This window comes from Entelurus aequoreus, linkage group LG27, assembly GCF_033978785.1.
Source record: "Entelurus aequoreus isolate RoL-2023_Sb linkage group LG27, RoL_Eaeq_v1.1, whole genome shotgun sequence".
Taxonomy (NCBI): domain Eukaryota; kingdom Metazoa; phylum Chordata; class Actinopteri; order Syngnathiformes; family Syngnathidae; genus Entelurus; species Entelurus aequoreus.
The window spans coordinates 36,091,552-36,110,584 of record NC_084757.1 but is presented as its reverse complement, the minus strand read 5'-3'; the positions used below and the strand labels follow the sequence as shown (position 1 = coordinate 36,110,584).

The 19,033-nt window shown below is 39.8% G+C and overlaps 1 protein-coding gene across 1 annotated transcript in view; it reads right to left on the bottom strand.

The window, feature by feature from the left end:
- The window catches only part of hdlbpa (high density lipoprotein binding protein a), a 77,641-nt gene that overhangs the window by 32,793 nt on the left and 25,815 nt on the right, over positions 1–19,033 (bottom strand). Inside the window, exons 3-13 of the mRNA XM_062039449.1 lie at positions 10,025–10,140; positions 9,810–9,964; positions 5,431–5,646; positions 5,148–5,354; positions 4,865–5,080; positions 4,590–4,796; positions 4,407–4,514; positions 1,858–1,962; positions 1,549–1,627; positions 201–340; positions 32–136 (exon numbers count right to left, since the gene is read on the bottom strand). Of these exons, the coding sequence (XP_061895433.1) occupies positions 32–136; positions 201–340; positions 1,549–1,627; positions 1,858–1,962; positions 4,407–4,514; positions 4,590–4,796; positions 4,865–5,080; positions 5,148–5,354; positions 5,431–5,646; positions 9,810–9,964; positions 10,025–10,100 (1,614 nt within the window). The 5' untranslated portion in view covers positions 10,101–10,140. The remainder of the gene's footprint in view (positions 1–31; positions 137–200; positions 341–1,548; positions 1,628–1,857; positions 1,963–4,406; positions 4,515–4,589; positions 4,797–4,864; positions 5,081–5,147; positions 5,355–5,430; positions 5,647–9,809; positions 9,965–10,024; positions 10,141–19,033) is intronic.

The following is a 19,033-nucleotide window of genomic DNA, read 5'->3' as shown; positions in this document are numbered from 1 at the left end:
AAAATGCAAAAAATTGGAGCTTCCACCTTACCTCTGGGAATTTGTCACGCACTTCTTTAATGTTCTCCCCTTTCTGGCCGATGATGGCTCTATGTAAACGCTGTTCGATGATCAGGTCCTTTGTACGCTCGTTCTCCTGCAAGGCAAGTTACGGTGACATTCTGGCCGCTGACCGCCAAGCGGGTAGCGTGTGCACAAACCATGCGCGACGCAAGCTCCAGCAGCTCCTTCTTGGCTTCTTGCACACCCTGGGGGTCCCCCTCGATGCGGATCAGGTTGCTCTTCTCGTGGTCGGGGGGGATGCGGACAGTCACCTTGTGCAGCTCCTTGATGCGGTTGACTGAAAACAAAATCAAAAAGGCCTCCTTAGCGAACCGGGTAGCCCAGGGGTCACCAACGCGGTGCCCGCGGGCACCAGGTAGCCCGTAAGGACCAGATGAGTAGCCCGCTGGCCTGTTCTAAAAATAGCTCAAATAGCAGCACTTACCAGTGAGCTGCCTCTATTTTTTAAATTGTATTTATGTACTAGCAAGCTGGTCTCGCTTTGCCCGACATTTTTAATTCTAAGAGAGACAAAACTCAAATAGAATTTGAAAATCCAAGAAAATATTTTAAAGACTTGGTCATCACTTGTTTAAATAAATTCATTATTTTTTTTACTTTGCTTCTTATAACTTTCAGAAAGACAATTTTAGAGAAAAAATACAACCTTAAAAAAGATTTTAGGATTTTTAAACACATATACCTTTTTACCTTTTCAATTCCTTCCTCTTCTTTCCTGACAATTTAAATCAATGTTCAAGTAAATTTCTTTTTTTTATTGTAAAGAATAATAAATACATTTTAATTTAATTCTTCATTTTAGCTTCTGTTTTTTCGACGAAGAATATTTGTGAAATATTTCTTCAAACTTATTATGATTAAAATTCAAAAAAATTATTCTGGAAAATCTATAAAATCTGTAGAATCAAATTTAAATCTTATTTCAAAGTCTTTTGAATTTCTTTTAAAATTTTTGTTCTGGAAAATCTAGAAGAAATAATGACTTGTCTTTGTTAGAAATATAGCTTGGTCCAATTTGTTATATATTCTAACAAAGTGTAGATTGGATTTTAACCTATTTAAAACATGTCACCCAAATTCTAAAATTAATCTTAATCAGGAAAAATTACTAATGATGTTCCATAAATTATTTTTTTAATTTTTTCAAAAAGATTCGAATTAGCTAGTTTTTCTCTTCTTTTTTTCGGTTGAATTTTGAATTTTAAAGAGTCGAAATTGAAGATAAACTATGTTTCAAAATGTAATTGTCATTTTTTTCGTGTTTTCTCCTCTTTTAAACCGTTCAATTAAGTGTAAATATCATTAATTATTAATAATAACAGAGTTAAAGGTAAATTGAGCAAATTGGCTATTTCTGGCAATTTATTGAAGTGTGTATCAAACTGGTAGCCCTTCGCATTAATCACTACCCAAGAAGTAGCTCTTGCTTTCAAAAAGGTTGGTGACCCCTGGGGTAGACCATAACATTTGCAGCAGGGCACTTACTGTTGACGCCCGCCTTTCCAATCAGATGTCTGTGGAATTTTGGATCCACGCTGATCTCAGTGTAGTCCATGCGACTCACCTGTTGTAGCACAGCAGATACACTATCAACATCGCATTGTCTGTAGATGGACTCGTCTCAAGGGTTGAGTCGTGTGACAAAAACATGGAAACTATCAGAACTGAAGGAGCCTTTTGGATCAAAAGGTAAGAAAAAAAGTGTTCACAGAAGAACTTTAGGTGCCTCGATTCAACCTTTGCGGATGTGACGGGGAGGTTCCGTCGTACTGAGAGATTGAAGTAGTTACTTACCAAATCTGACACGATGACTTCAATCTGGCTTTGCACCATCTGCACATCTTTGGTTGGACCCTCCAGGGCGATCTTATCTTCGCCCTCGGTGAACTCAATGTGCACCTGGATGCAGAACATGTCAATATTAACAACTGAGAGTGCGATAAATGTCACACCAATTATTATCATGCCCATATTAGAAATAATAAAGACATCTGGGGTTGTACGGTATACCGGTACTAGTAAAGTATGGCGGTACTAATTCATCAAAAAAGGTACTATACTATGTTTGAAGGGTACCGGTTCCCGGGCATGTCAGTGCGTCGTCGTCACATCGTGACATTGCTGGTTTTACGAGCAGAGGAGCATGTTCGGCAGCGCACGCACACACAGAGTACTTACAAGCAGACACAGTGTGTAGACAGAAAAGGGAGAACGGACGCATTTTGGTGTAAAAAGTAAAGATAAAGGTGAAGTTATAACACTGAAACACCCTCAGGAAGAGGTGCTTTAAGACATGGCTATCTAGCTAGCGGCTAACATCCATCCGCAGTGTTTTAGCTACTTCTAAATCACTAATCCTGGCCTCCATGGTGACAAATAAAGTATGTTTCTTACGAGCTAATCATGCTTCACTACACACCCTTGGAGGATACAATAGCTCACCGGCGTCACCGCTATTAAAAGGTAGCGCGCCTGAATGTAAACAAATGCCATGGGTGGATCTACACCTGACATCCACTGCAATGATACCAAGAGCGTATCTAGTCGATACTATCATTACATCAATATTTTTTACCGCCACGAAATCTTTTTTCCTTATAAACTCAGGAAGTACGTCCTTTGAATATGACCAATGTATGATCCTGTAACTACTTGGTATCGGATCCATACCTAAATTTGTGGTATCATCCAAAACTAATGTAAAAGTATCAAAGAAGAGAAGAATAAGTGATTATTACATTTTAGCAGAAGTGTAGATAGAACATGTTAAAACAGACAATAAACAGATATTAACAGTAAATGAACAAGTAGATTAATAATCCATTTTTACAGCTTGTCCTTTATAATGAGTACAAGATAATAGGTGTATAAATGACAATATGTTACTGCATACGTCAGCAGACTAATTAGGAGTCTTTGTTTGTTTACTTACTACTAAAAGACTAGTATGTTCACTATTTTATTTAAGGACTAAATTACAATAATAAACATGTTTAATGTACACTAAGATTTGTTGATAAAAATAAAGACAATAATGAAATTTTTTGTGGTCCCCTTTATTTCTAAAATTATCAATATACATTTTGGTACCGGTACCAAAATATTGGTATTGGGACAACCCTTATGACATCTAATCAATATAGTTAAAATATAGCTCCGGTAACTGATGGTCAAAAAAACCTGCAATGAGACAAGATGCCTCCTAATGTGCTGTAGGCATGTTAGGGTGGGGAAAACAAATGCTCCTTTTATCCTACATTTCATTGTCAACCAATGCTTCTCAATTCTTTTCGCGCTCCACCACAACTCTGACGAGACTATTAATAGTACCACTTGTCTATAAAGTTGTCGTAAGTACACCATTGTATCCTAATTAATGTTACGGAACACAAAAAAAGACAAAAGGAATGTAGATCAACTTACAAAGAATAACTACATTTTTTTACACTGTAACAGAAAAGATTTAACATGCATCTGAAATTTGGAAGAAAAAAAAAAGTCATCCTTATTTTCCATTTTTGGACTGACTCGAACCACTTTATACTTTAAACTCAAATAAATTCACATTGATTACCTCAGGAGCACACAAAATACTGTATTTTTCGGACTATAAGTCTCAGTTTTTTCATAGTTTGGGGGTGCGACTTATACTCAGGAGCGACTTATGTGTGAACTTATTAACACATTAGCGTAAAATATCAAATAATATTATTTAGCTCATTCACGTAAGAGGCTAGACGTATTAGATTTCATGGGATTTAGCGATTAGGAGTGACAGACTGTTTGGTAAACGTATAGCATGTTTTATATGTTATAGTTATTTGAATGACTCTTACCATAATATGTTACGTTAACATAGCAGGCACGTTCTCAGTTGGTTATTTATGCCTCATATTATTCAGCCTGTTGTTCACTATTCTTTACTTATTTTAAATTGCCTTTCAAATGTCTATTCTTGGTGTTGGATTTTATTAAATACATTTCCCCAAAAAATGCGACTTATACTCCAGTGCGACTTATGTTTTTTTCCTTCTTTATTATGCATTTTCGGCCGGTGCGACTTATACTCCAAAAAATACGGTAAACACTTTAGCCTACGAAATAAAAATGAATAAAACAATATGTGCTGATTTTTTTTATATTTTTTTTTAGATATACCGTATACCAACCCTAGTCCTTTGTAACTTTAAAACTGTCGTTTATATAGAGAATGAACCATTTTGATCCCAGTATTGATCCCTAGGGTACGCCACAAGATATATTGATTATGGTGGATGTGCATTCCTAACAAAAACTATGTAATGTCAACTTTTCTTAAAACCAGATTCCATTATTCTGCCTACCTTAGGCATTATTTGGGTAATTTTGGCCAAGTTCTGCCCCTTCTTGCCGATGATGAAGCGATGGAGCCAAGAAGGAGCTGTTACCGAGGAAGCAGTGTAGCTGTTTGCCTGCAAACAGGAAACGTTGCTTTGAGCAAAAGACAAAACGGACACGTGGGAGGCACATTAGCCGTGTTGCGCTACCTTGGCATAGACTTCGGTGAGGGCCTGACCGAGGCGGTCGGGCTCCCCACGAAGGATGACAGTTTCTGAGTTGCTGTCGGATGGTGGGATCTCAACCGAGACGCCAGTTCTATCCAGAATCTCCTGCAGGGTGTTTCCCTTGGGGCCAATCACGTACTTGTGCTGAGACTTCTTCACCTCCACTGCAATGGTGGTGGCGTTCTTCTTCTGCGGCGCACAAGGAAAGCGGATCAGACTCGCCGCCGAACGCGACGCGGGTAATGTGGACCGGGTACCTTGTCTTCAGAGATCTTCTTGATCAAAGCCACAGCAAGGGCCACCTGCTCCTTCTCCCCGGTGATCACGATCTCGGTCTTGTTCACGCTTGGAGGGGGGACGTTGATGCGAGCGCCGGTTTCCTGCATCATCTCCGCCACCACTTTGTTGTAGGCGCCGGTGATGAAGGGGTGGTAGACCTTGTCGATGTTCACCCTCTCGACAGCTCGCTTGTCCTGAGACGACAACATTCTTCAATAGATGAAACACATGACGCCTCGACTTCCTTGTTATTCTAAGCACCTGCTCGGCTGAGATCAACAGGATCTCGTGCTTTGCCTTCTCCAAGCCCTCCTTGGTTCCGGAGATCTTGATCTGGTTGCTGGGGTCATCGGGCCGTGGGATCTGGATTTTGGTGGCAGTCTTTAGCTCAAGCTCCTGTAGCTTCTCCCCATTTTTGCCAATGACAAAACGATGGTGCTCCTTGGGGATGCCCACAGTGGCTGAGGCCTGTCCGGATATATATATATTTTTTTAAACGTTCTTAACCACCGGGGTGGGGGGGTTAATGGTCTGAGCTCCTCACCTGAGTCTGCAGTCGGGACACGATCTCCTTGCGAGCCTTCATCACGGCATCCAGCTTTCCGGACACCATGATGGACAGGCCCTGGTCTTTTGCCAAGGAGAGCTCCAGGTGGGCTCCGGTCTTGTGCATGATGTCCACACAAACCTTTCCTTGATCTCCTTCCCCAAACTGGTTGATGTCCTTGTACTTGCGCTCTTCCAGAGGAACATGGAAGACCTGGTACCAGAGTGGAGGCGTTAAAACATCAGTGTAGAAAATGGTGACATCACAGGTTGATTGCCCGGCCACAAGTCAAGCAAGAGTCGGTGATCATACGCAGACCCTCTTAGAGTCACCCAACACAAACTACACTTCATTTCCCAGCTCCAATTTAAATCCTAGCGCCAACCCTAATCAAGTATTCACTTTCGTAGCAGTCCAGTAGTACACTAGCCAAGTACATTAGATTCCCGTATATTTTAAACTCAGCGTATGCAACCCTTCCCCGGACACACAGCACTTCCTCATTCTCCACCAATGGCCTTTCAGGCACGGACGGTGTGTTTGTAAACGTGGGAAAAACTGACATTAAATCCTAACCACAGGAACATAAAACTAACATTAGCTGGTCGTTACAGTATGAATTGATATATACGGCCTAGTATTTGTGCACTATTGACAAGTGATGTACCCAAAACTTCACGTGAGAGAGAGAGAGAGAGAGAGATAGATAGATAGATAGATAGATAGATAGATAGATAGATAGATAGATAGATGTAAAGAGAGAGAGAGACAGAGAGAGAGAGAGACAGAGAGATAGATAGATAGATAGATAGATAGATAGATAGATAGGAGAAAGATAGAGAGAGAAATATAGAGAGAGAGAGACAGAGAGAGAGAGAGACAGAGAGACAGAGAGACAGAGAGACAGAGAGACAGATAGATAGATAGATAGATAGATAGATAGATAGATAGATAGATAGATAGATAGATAGATAGATAGATAGATAGATAGATAGATAGATAGATAGATAGATAGATAGGAGAAAGATAGAGAGAGAAATATATAGAGAGAGACAGAGATAGAGAGAGAGAGAGATAGAGCAAGAGAGAGAGAAAGATAGATAGAAAGAGAGAGAGAGAGAGATATAAAGAGAGAGAGAGAGACAGAGAGATAGATAGATAGATAGATAGGAGAAAGATAGAGAGAGAAATATAGAGAGAGAGAGACAGAGATAGAGAGAGAGAGATAGAGCGAGAGAGAGAAAGATAGAGAGATAGAAAGAGGTAGAGATAGATAGATAGATAGAGAGAGAGCGAAAGAGAGAAATATAGAGATAGAGAGAGAGATAGAAAGAAAGATAGAGAGACAGAGACAGATAGAGAGAGAGACCGATAGATAGAGAGAGAGAGAAAGATACATAGAAAGACAGAGAGAGAGGAATATAGAGAAAGATAGAGAGACAGAGACAGATAGAGAGAGAGGGAGAGAGAGAGAAAGAGAGACAGAGACAGATACAGAGAGAGAGAAAGATAGATAGATAGACAGAGACAGAGACAGAGAGAGAGAGCAATAGATAGAGAGAGAGAGAGAGAGAGAGAGAGAGAGAGTTAGAGAGATAGAGAGAGAAAGATAGAGAAATAGAAAGAATGAGATAGAGAGAGAGAGAGAAAAAGATAGAGAGAGAGAAAGAGAGAGATAGAAAGAGAAAGAGAGAGAAAGAGAGAGAGAGAGAGAGTTAGAGAGAGAGAGAAAGATAGAGAGAGAAAGATGTAGAGATAGAGAGAGAAAGATAGAGAAATAGAAAGATAGGGATAGAGAGAGAGAGAAAAAGATAGAGAGAGAGAAAGAGAGAGATAGAAAGAGAAAGAGAGAGAAAAAGAGAGAGAGAGAGAGAGAGAGAGAGAGAAAGATAGAGAGAGAAAGAGATAGAGATAGATAGATAGAATATTTTCATGACTATTTGTAGATTGTCACATGAAAACTATGTCTTAAGCTCAACACATGAGGAGTTATGTACTTAACAACAAAAGGTGAAATAACTGAAAACATGTTTTATATTCTAGTTTCAAGAAGTCACCTGAAATGGTTTTCCCTTCACAGGTGTGCTTGAAGCTCATGGAGAGAATGCCAAGAGTGTGCAAAGCAGTAATCAGCGCAAAGGGTGGCTATTTTGAAGAAACTAGAATATAAAACATGTTTTCAGTTATTTCACCTTTTGTTGTTAACTCCTCATGTGTTCATTCATAGTTTTCATGTGACAATCTACAAATAGTCATGAAAATAACAAAAACACATTAAAGGAGAAGGTGTGTCCAAACTTTTGGCCTGTACTAGGGCTGGGCGATACATGGAATGTCCTCCATATATCGCGCGTGCAACGTCATACGCCCTCGCGGAGCAGAGAGGTAGCGGCATGGTAACGTTAGCTGTGATGCTAGCGGAGCGGTGCGAGTGCTAATACGAGAGAAAGAAGGTGCCAATCTGGTAACAAATGAAGGAAGAAGAATTAATTCCCAAGAAAAACAGCAGGGGGTCCATCGTCTGGCGGTGGTTTGGCTTCAAGCGGGAAGATGTTGAACAGACAACCGTAATATGTCAAGTATGCGGCAAAAGCGTTGCTACAAAAAGTAGCAGTACTGCTAATTAGTAGCATCATTTGAAACGTCACCCGCTAGAGAATGAAGAGTGCTTGAAACTCCACATGTCAATATCTCCGGCCGGTGCCACACCCACAAAATGCCCACATCAACACCGTATGAAAAAAATAGTCAACAAAAGGAGATAACGTCTGCAGGAACCTACCACATAGTGAAGGACATACACTATTTGATGTCCTATTATGCAGCTCACTTTTATTTGACACTTATTGAAATATCTTGTGTGACATCATGCACAAAAGTGCACTTTATTTGTTTTAAACTATTGTAGTGGCGTTCTGTACAAAAAGTGCACTTTAATTTAGTGTTTTGATATGTCATCTTAGTGACATGCACAAAAGTGCACTTTATTTGTTTTAAACTATTGTATTAGCGTTCTGTACAAAAGGTGCACTTTAATTTAGTGTTGTTTTGATATGTCATCTTAGTGACATCATGCACAAAAGTGCACTTCATTTGTTTTAAACTATTGTAGTGGCATTCTGTACAAAAAGTGCACTTTAATTTAGTGTTTTGATATGTCATCTTAGTGACATCATGCACAAAAGTGCACTTTATTTGTTTTAAACTACTGTAGTGGCGTCCTGTACAAAAAGTGCACTTTAATTTAGTGTTTTGATATGTCATCTTAGTGACATCATGCACAAAAGTGCACTTTATTTGTTTTAAACTACTGTAGTGGCGTCCTGTACAAAAAGTGCACTTTAATTTAGTGTTTTAATATGTAATCTTAGTGACATCATGCACAAAAGTGCACTTTATTTGTTTCAAACTATTGTAGTGGCGTTCTGTACAAAAAGTGCACTTTAATTTAGTGTTGTTTTGATATGTCATCTTAGTGACATCATGCACAAAAGTGCACTTCATTTGTTTTAAACTATTGTAGTGGCATTCTGTACAAAAAGTGCACTTTAATTTAGTGTTTTGATATGTCATCTTAGTGACATCATGCACAAAAGTGCACTTTATTTGTTTTAAACTACTGTAGTGGCGTCCTGTACAAAAAGTGCACTTTAATTTAGTGTTTTGATATGTCATCTTAGTGACATCATGCACAAAAGTGCACTTTATTTGTTTTAAACTACTGTAGTGGCGTCCTGTACAAAAAGTGCACTTTAATTTAGTGTTTTAATATGTAATCTTAGTGACATCATGCACAAAAGTGCACTTTATTTGTTTCAAACTATTGTATTGGCGTTCTGTACAAAAAGTGTAATTTAGTGTTTTGATATGTCATCTTAGTGACATCATGCACAAAAGTGCACTTTATTTGTTTTAAACTATTGTAGTGGCGTTCTGTACAAAAAGTGCACTTTAATTTAGTGTTTTGATATGTCATCTTAGTGACATCATGCACAAAAGTGCATTTTATTTGTTTTAAACTCTTGTAGTGGCGTTCTGTACAAAAAGTGCACTTTAATTTAGTGTTGTTTTGATATGTCATCGTAGTGACATCATGCAGATATATATGGTGTATTGTGACATGGTCTAAAAATATGGAGATATTAATAAAAGGCCATATCGCCCAGCCCTAGCCTGTACTGTATATGTTAATACTAATGAATAAAAACAGACTTGTTTTATTTGTATGTATACATTTTTGAGCCTTCTTAAAGAAAATCATAGCAAATTACTGGATGACATCATTGTGACCACGCCCCCACCCCCACAGGTATCTTGGTAGTTTAGGGGAAACCCTGACTAATGACGCACACAACTAGTCCACTGGCAGGTCATACCTGGGTGATGACAGACGACTTCAGAGGGCGAAGTTTGGAAGCCCAGGCGCTGGTGGTCTCCTGGGTGCCCTCGGTCGTGGCCGCCTTCTCAGGTAGAGGTGGGAAGGCGTCCTTGTAGGTGGGAAGGGCCTCCTCCTCCTCTCCCGCACCAGGTCCTGTCCCGGCAGCTGGTTATTACTATGATTCCAACACGAGTGTTTAAGAAGGTAACTCACCACCACCTTGCTCCGGCAGGAGCCCGATGCGGTGCTCATTGAAGCTCTCCTGCGTAAGTACTGCGACTGAGCTCATGGTCAAAATCCCACGCTAAACACAGAGTCCGAGTGTGCCACTGAAAAGGAAAATGAACAGAAATAAGAAAATGTTTTTTTTTGCAATGCAGCACTTCAGGCACCTGAAGGGACAAGAGTTAAACTCACTGTCATTTTCCATCACATCTATTTGTGGTGATCCACCACAAATATGTGATGCTACCTGTTCACCTATAACAGGGGTCGGCAACCCAAAATGTTGAAAGAGCCATATTGGACCAAAAATACAAAAACCAATCTGTCTGGAGCCGCAAGAAATTAAAAGTCATATTACATGTGTCATGAGATATACATTTAATTAAGAGGACTTAAAGGAAACTAAATGAGCTCAAATATAGCTACAAATGAGGCATAATGATGCAATATGTACATATAGCTAGCCTAAATAGCATGTTAGCATCGATTAGCTTGCAATCATTCAGTGACCAAATATGTCTGATTAGCACTCCACACAAGTCAATAACATCAACAAAACTCACCTTTGTGCATTCATGCACAACGTTAAAAGTGTGGTAGACAAAATGAGACAGAAAAAGAAGTGGCATAAAACACGTCCTAGAAAGTCGGAGAAAGTTACACATGTAAACAAAGTATACGGTGAGTTCAAGGACCGCCAAAATTAGTAGGACAAAACGGCGCTCGCCAAATACTCGAATCAGTGAAGCATGTTTAATATAAACAGTGTGATTTATAACAATTAGGGAGGTTTGTGTCATGTTTGTCCTCCTACAGAAACCATACTAAAACAAAAAGATTTTTTTTTCCCCTCATCTTTTTCCATTCTTCATACATTTTTGAAAAATCTCCAGAGAGCCACTAGGGCGGCGCTAAAGAGCCGCATGCGGCTCTAGAGCCGCGGGTTGCCGACCCCCGACCTATAACTTAGAGGCCTACTGAAAGCCACTACTACCGACCACGCAGTCTGATAGTTTATATATCAATGATGAAATCTTAACATTGCAACACATGCCAATAACTTATAAAGTGCAAATTTAAATTTCCCGGGGAACTTCCGGTTGAAAACGTCTATGTATGATGACGTTTGCGCGTGACGTCAATGGTTGAAACGGAAGTATTCGGACACATTGTATACAATACAAAAAAGCTCTGTTTTCCTCTCATAATTCCACAGTATTCTGGACATCTGTGTTGGTGAATCTTTTGCAATTTGTTTAATGAACAATGGAGACTGCAAAGAAGAAAGTTGTAGGTGGGATCGGTGTATTAGCGGCTGGCTGCAGCAACACAACCAGGAGGACTTTAACTCGGATAGCAGACGCGCTATCAGACGCTAGCCGCCGACCGCACGGATGATCGGGTCAAGTCCTTCGTCGCTCCGTCGATCGCTGGAACGCAGGTGAGCACGGGTGTTGATGAGCAGATGAGGGCTGGCTGGCGTAGGTGGATAGCTAATGTTTTTAGCATAGCTCTGTGAGGTCCCGTTGCTAAGTTAGCTTCAATGGCGTCGTTAGCAACAGCATTGTTAAGCTTCGCCAGGCTGGAAAGCAATTACCGTGTAGTTACATGTCCATGGTTTAATAGTATTGTTGATCTTCTGTCTATCCTTCCAGTCAGGGGTTTATTTATTTTGTTTCTATCTGCAGTTAAGCCCGATGCTATCACATTAGCTCCGTAGCTAAAGTGCTTCGCCGATGTATTGTCGTGGAGATAAAAGTCACTGTGAATGTCCATTTCGCGTTCTCGACTCTCATTTTCAAGAGGATATAGTATCCGAGGTGGTTTAAAATACAAATCCGTGATCCACAATAGAAAAAGGAGAGAGTGTGGAATCCAATGAGCCAGCTTGTACCTAAGTTACGGTCAGAGCGAAAAAAGATGCGTCCTGCACTGCACTCTAGTCCTTCACTCTCACGTTCCTCATCCACAAATCTTTCATCCTGGCTCAAATTAATGGGGTAATCGTCGCTTCCTCGGTCCGAATCGCTCTCGCTTCTGGTGTAAACAATGGGGAAATGTGAGGAGCCTTTCAACCTGTGACGTCACGCTACTTCCGGTACAGGCAAGGCTTTTTTTTTATCAGCGACCAAAAGTTGCGAACTTTATCGTCGATGTTCTCTACTAAATCCTTTCAGCAAAAAGATGGCAATATCGCGAAATGATCAAGTATGACACATAGAATGGATCTGCTATCCCCGTTTGAATAAAAACAATTCATTTCAGTAGGCCTTTAGGGTTGAGTGATAGACGATATAATAATAATATTTTTTTAGATATATGCGTGCTAGTTCTAGCTATTAGGCTGTTCTAGTTTGTTATTTTTTTTAAAATCTTTTTATTTATTTTTAATTCACTGTAGCACCTTGAGGCTGTTTGCTCAATGTGAAGTGATTTTACAAATAAAATTTATTATTATTATTATAATAACTTATAAATTACATAAACAGGGCAGACGATAGCTTTTAATACCATCCCGATATTCTGATAGTTAATACGTTCCAGCAGCATCTCGCAAATTTAAAACTGACAAGCGAATGAACGCATCCTCAACGCAATGTAGTATTCTTGCTTGCGGCTAACGTGCCTCCACTAGGGTTGTCCCGATACCAATATTTTGGTACCGGTACCTAAATGTATTTCGATACTTTTCTAAACCACAAAAAAAAGTAACTACAGGCTTTATTTGAACAAAAAAAATCTTAGGGTACATGAAACATGTTTATTATTGTAATTTAGTCCTTAACTTGTCTTTTAGTAGTAAGTAAACAAACAAAGATCTGATCCGATACCAAGTAGTTACAGGATCATACATTGGTCACATTCAAAGTCCTCATGTGTCCAGGGACGTATTTACTGACTTTATAAACATAACATGAATTTTTCTTAAAAGGAAAAAAGATTTTGTGACTATAAAAAATATAGATGTAATCATAGTAGTATCGACTAAATACGCTCTTGTTGTCAGAATAATGGTATCTAAGTTATCACAAAACTTTGTGTCTCCATGAGTTCCCGGCGAGAGGGCAAAAACGGTCTTTGATCCTACCGAGCAAAAGGCTTGTAAAACTCTGCTGTGTACGATGGGAAGCGACATGAAGGCGTCGGTTTCTTTGATCTATTTGTAATCCACAGGAAGATCTTGTCTTTACCCGAGATCTACAAAGCGGAGAGGAAGCAGGACCTGACGCAAGCTCCAGGCATCTTTTCTTTGAACCGTTTTGTGACCAAAGGCGACGGCTGTTTACGACACCCCCTCCCCTTAGAAACAGCTGTTGCCATGTAATCCGGGGAAGTCCAAATAAAAGAGGAGGCGTGCGACCCTGTCGTCAGAGCGTGGTGGAAGACTGTGCAAAGAGTACAGTCCAGACGTTTCTCCTCATTGAGCCAAATTGAACTCTGTCTCTGCATGTTTCCTTGCCTCTTGTCTGTTTAATAGGTCATCTGTGTTTGAACCTGACACTTGTACTTGGTATCATTACAGTGGATGTCAGGTGTAGATCCACCCATGGCATTTGTTTACATTCAGGCACGCTAGCTTTTGGTAGCGGTGACGCCGGTGAGCTATTGTATCCTCCTACGCTGTGTAGTGAAGCATGTTTAGCTATTCCTCGTCCTGCAGTGATAATACTTGTAAGAAACGTACTTTATTTGTCGCCATGTATGCAATGATTAGTGATTTCATAGTAGCTAAAACACTGCAGATGGATGTTAGCCGCTAGCTAACTAGCCATGTCTTAAAGCGCTCTTCCTGAGGGCGTTTTAGTGTTATAACTTTATCTTTATTTTGTAGACAAAATGCGTCTATTCTCCCTTTTCTGTCTACACACTGTGTCTGCTTGTAAGTTCTCTGTGTGTGTGCACTGCCGAACACGCTCCTCTGTGCCTTTCACCTGGATGGTAGAATGTTGTGGCCACAAACCGAGAAGTTTGAACCCGGAGATGGCGAGAAAGACTTTAAAAGACGCCGGTTTTTGTCATTTTTATTTGTTTTACTTGCCTGAGGATTAAGATGAATTTTTCATCGAAACGGGAAGACAAAACATCCCCCTGGTTAGAGCAGACATTATACAGTAAGTGATTGCTTTATTACAGGTGTATTGGTAGTTTGTATTTCTTGTTCATGCTACATTATGATTAGTGCTTCACTAGCGCTGATCAGGTGATTCTCAAACCACGGTACACGTACCACTGTGTGGTACGCGGGCTCTTTCCAGTGGTACGCCAAATTATTCGAGCACAGTGTTACTTTTCAAACGGTATGCAATGTTACAGTGGAAAAAGACATTGAAAACACTTGCAAATAAATCATCTGTCTTGTGTTTAATGAATATTTAGGCCTACTACACTGCTGTATTTTAATACTAAGGTGGTACATGGAGAGGCAAGTATTTTCTAAGGGGGTACATGGTGAAAAAGTTTGAGAACCACTGGTTTATCACTCAGCTTCTAAAAGTTGTAGATCATCCTCCCTATACTCAGGCTCAAAAATATTATTTTATAGGTTTCTGGATCATCATTTGTCCCAAAGTGGTCTTCGTTATACATCATGAAGCCTGTCGTGATTATTAGTGTTGTCGTTTAAGGGAAAAGCGAACATATTATGGTTGTCTGTTCAACATATTCCCGCTTGAAGCCAAACCACTGCTGTTTTTCTTGGGAATTAATTCTTCTTCCTTTATTTGTTACCAGATTCGCACCTTCTCTCTCTCGTATTACCACTCGCACCGCAGCTAACAATACCTATGTCGCTACCTCTGCTCGGCGAGGGCGTATGACGTTGCACGCGCGACAGTATGTGACGCATGTAAGAAGGCGCGCTTGATTTTTGTCTCTGTGAGAAGGAGACGAGCCTGTAGTGCAGGGGTCACCAAAGCGGTGCCCGCGGGCACCAGGTAGCCCGTAAGGACCAGATGAGTAGCCCGCTGGCCTGTTCTAAAAATAGCTCAAATAGCAGCACTTACCAGTGAGCTGCCTCTATTTTTTAAATTGTATTTATTTACTAGCAAGCTGATCTCGCTTTGGCCGACATTTTTAATTCTAAGAGAGACAAAACTCAAATAGAATTTGAAAATCCAAGAAAATATTTTAAAGACTTGGTCTTCACTTGTTTAAATAAATTCATTAATTTTTTTACTTTGCTTCTTATAACTTTCAGAAAGACAAATTTAGAGAAAAAATACAACCTTAAAAATGATTTTAGGATTTTTAAACACATATAACTTTTTACCTTTTAAATTCCTTCCTCTTCTTTCCTGACCATTTAAATCAATGTTCAAGTAAAAAAAATTTTTTTATTGTAAAGAATAATAAATACATTTTAATTTAATTCTTCATTTTAGCTTCTCTTTTTTCGACGAAGAATATTTGTGAAATATTTCTTCAAACTTATTATGATTAAAATTCAAAAAAAGTATTCTGGCAAATCTAGAAAATCTGTACAATCAAATTTAAATCTTATTTCAAAGTCTTTTGAATTTCTTTTAAAATTTTTGTTCTGGAAAATCTAGAAGAAATAATGATTTGTCTTTGTTAGAAATATAGCTTGGTCCAATTTGTTGTATATTCTAACAAAGTGTAGATTGGATTTTAACCTTTTTAAAACATGTCATCAAAATTCTAAAATTAATCTTAATCAGGAAAAATTACTAATGATGTCCCATATATTATTTTTATATTTTTTTCAAAAAGATTCGAATTAGCTAGTTTTTCTCTTCTTTTTTTTCGGTTGAATTTTGAATTTTAAAGAGTCGAAATTGAAGATAAACTATGTTTCAAAATTTAATTGTCATTTTTTTTGTTTTTTCTCCACTTTTAAACCGTTCAATTAAGTGTAAATATCATTCATTATTAATAATAACAGAGTTAAAGGTAAATTGAGCAAATTGGCTATTTCTGGCAATTTATTTAAGTGTGTATCAAACTGGTAGCCCTTCGCATTAATCACTACCCAAGAAGTAGCTCTTGCTTTCAAAAAGGTTGGTGATTCTGCTGTAGTGTAATGCCTGCAGCTAAAAGCAACTGCGTGAGAACATATACTCTAATATCACGATAGTCATTTTCTATATCGCAGAGACAAACCCGCGATATATCGAGGATATTCCATATATCCTCCAGCCCTACGCCGCTGTATGCTTAAAATGAGCAAAACACATAAATGTGTTATGAATGTTACTACATGACATATATACTTACACGTGTGTATAAAACCTTGATGGATGTTTTTTTTAAAGCACTTTATAGGCGGAAAAGACGCAATGACATTACCTCCATTGTTAGCAGACTTCTGCTGGCCTTTATTTACGAGTTAGAATGCATAAAAAAAACATCTGTTCTTGTTTTACATAAGAATCGTGATAGGCATAATTTTAAAAAAAAGTGCAGTTTCCTTTGAAGACAGAGACAAGGTGCTGTCTAAATAAGACAAAGCTGTTTACTTAAACAAAACCAGTTCTTTGAGAAGGTCCTTAACTACACTCCCAACCCTGCGAAACACGTCAAAAAGACGACGCCCTCAGCAAACCCCAACGTCATGAAGACCCGGCTGGGCAGACGGTTCCTTACTTAAGGTTTCAGTGGAGGGTTAAGTTAAACAAGACCACCGCCCCCCCCCCCCCCCCGTCCTAACCCCGTACATATTTCACAAACCCCCTCGGAAGGCCTCTTCCTCCAACCTCTCTCCGGCCAACACTCCTGACTGCTCGCAGACTTTGGAGAGGGGCTTAAAGACTGAACACGTGTCGGAGAACATCGTCGCGATACTCAACGTGAGGAGCAATCAAGCATCCGCAGCCTTTGAAGCACTTCAACGTCTTTTGTGCAGAGAGAGAAAGTGCAACTCATGCGGGTAAAAAAAAAAAAAAAGGAGATGAGATAAGTAATAGTCATAGGCCACACTAGTTTTATCCCACCTTGTCAACAATGTTAGTGGCGGTAGTCAATGACCATGGCTTTTATAATACAGCATCAATTTATATACCCCAACCTGCTCCAAATACAACAATAACCAACACACAACACACAAGTATCGACTAGATGCGCTCCTGTGCTTGGTATCATTACAGTGGATGTTAGGTGTAGATCCACCCATGGTGTTTGTTTACATTGTGACTCCGGTGAGCTATTATATCCTCCTATGGTGTGTAGTGAAGCATGTTTAGCTATTCCTCGTCCTCCAGTGATAAGGGTACTTGCAAGAAACTTTCTTTGTCACCGTGGACGCGAGGATTAGTGATTTAGAAGTAGCTAAACACTGCCGATCGTCTTAAAATCCTCTTAAAGCACCTCTTCCTGAGGGCGTTTCAGTGTTATAACTTCACCTTTATCGTTAAGTTTTTAAGCCAAAATGTGTCCATTCTCCCTTTTCTGTCTACACACCGTGTCTGCTTGTAAGTACTCTGTGTGTGCGCGCTGCCGAACATGCTCCTCTGCTCGTAAAACCAGCAATGTCACGACGACGCGCCGTCATGCCTGCAAAAAATAAATAAAAATATGGCGAACCGGTACTTTTCAAACAGAGTATAGTACCATTTTTGATTCATTAGTAACACAATACTAAACTACATGTTTTTTTAATAGACCATGTTGTATATACCATCAACCAACTACAGATGGAAATTAGCCTTTGGTACAATCTGGCACATTTACATGTTCATTAATGTGCAGAGGTGGGTAGTAACGCGCTACATTTACTTCGTTACATCTACTTGAGTAACTTTTGGGATAAATTGTACTTCTAAGAGTAGTTTTAATGCAACATACTTTTACTTGAGTATATTTATAGAGAAGAAACGCTACTTTTACTCCGCTCCATTTATCTACATTCAGCTCGCTACTCGCTACTGATTTTTATCCATCTGTTAATGCACGCTTTGTTTGTTTTGGTTTGTCAGACAGACCTTCAAAGTAGGATCTATCGCATGCCTGCGTTTCACCAATCAAATGCAGTCACTGGTGACGTTTGACTCCGTTTCACCAATCAAATGCAGCCACTGGTGACCTTTGACTCCGTTTCACCAATCAAATGCAGCCACTGGTGACCTTTGACTCCGTTTCACCAATCAAATGCAGCCACTGGTGACCTTTGACTCCGTTTCACCAATCAAATGCAGCCACTGGTGACGTTTGACTCAGTTTCACCAATCAAATGCAGCCACTGGTGACCTTTGACTCCGTTTCACCAATCAAATGCAGCCACTGGTGACCTTTGACTCCGTTTCACCAATCAAATGCAGTCACTGGTGACCTTTGACTCCGTTTCACCAATCAAATGCAGTCACTGGTGACGTTTGACTCCGTTTCACCAATCAAATGCAGTCACTGGTGACGTTTGACTCCGTTTCACCAATCAAATGCAGTCACTGGTGACGTTTGACTCCGTTTCACCAATCAAATGCAGCCACTGGTGACGTTTGACTCAGTTTCACCAATCAAATGCAGCCACTGGTGACGTTTGACTCCGTTTCACCAATCAAATGCAGCCACTGGTGACGTTTGACTCCGTTTCACCAATCAAATGCAGCCACTGGTGACGTTTGACTCCGTTTCACCAATCAAATGCAGTCACTGGTGACCTTTGACTCCGTTTCACCAATCAAATGCAGTCACTGGTGACGTTTGACTCAGTTTCACCAATCAAATGCAGCCACTGGTGACGTTTGACTCCGTTCCACCAATCAAATGCAGCCACTGGTGACGTTTGACTCCGTTCCACCAATCAAATGCAGCCACTGGTGACGTTTGACTCCGTTTCACCAATCAAATGCAGCCACTGGTGACGTTTGACTCCGTTTCACCAATCAAATGCAGCCACTGGTGACGTTTGACTCCGTTTCACCAATCAAATTCAGTCACTGGTGACCTTTGACTCCGTTTCACCAATCAAATTCAGTCACTGGTGACGTTTGACTCCGTTTCACCAATCAAATGCAGTCACTGGTGACGTTTGACTCCGTTCCA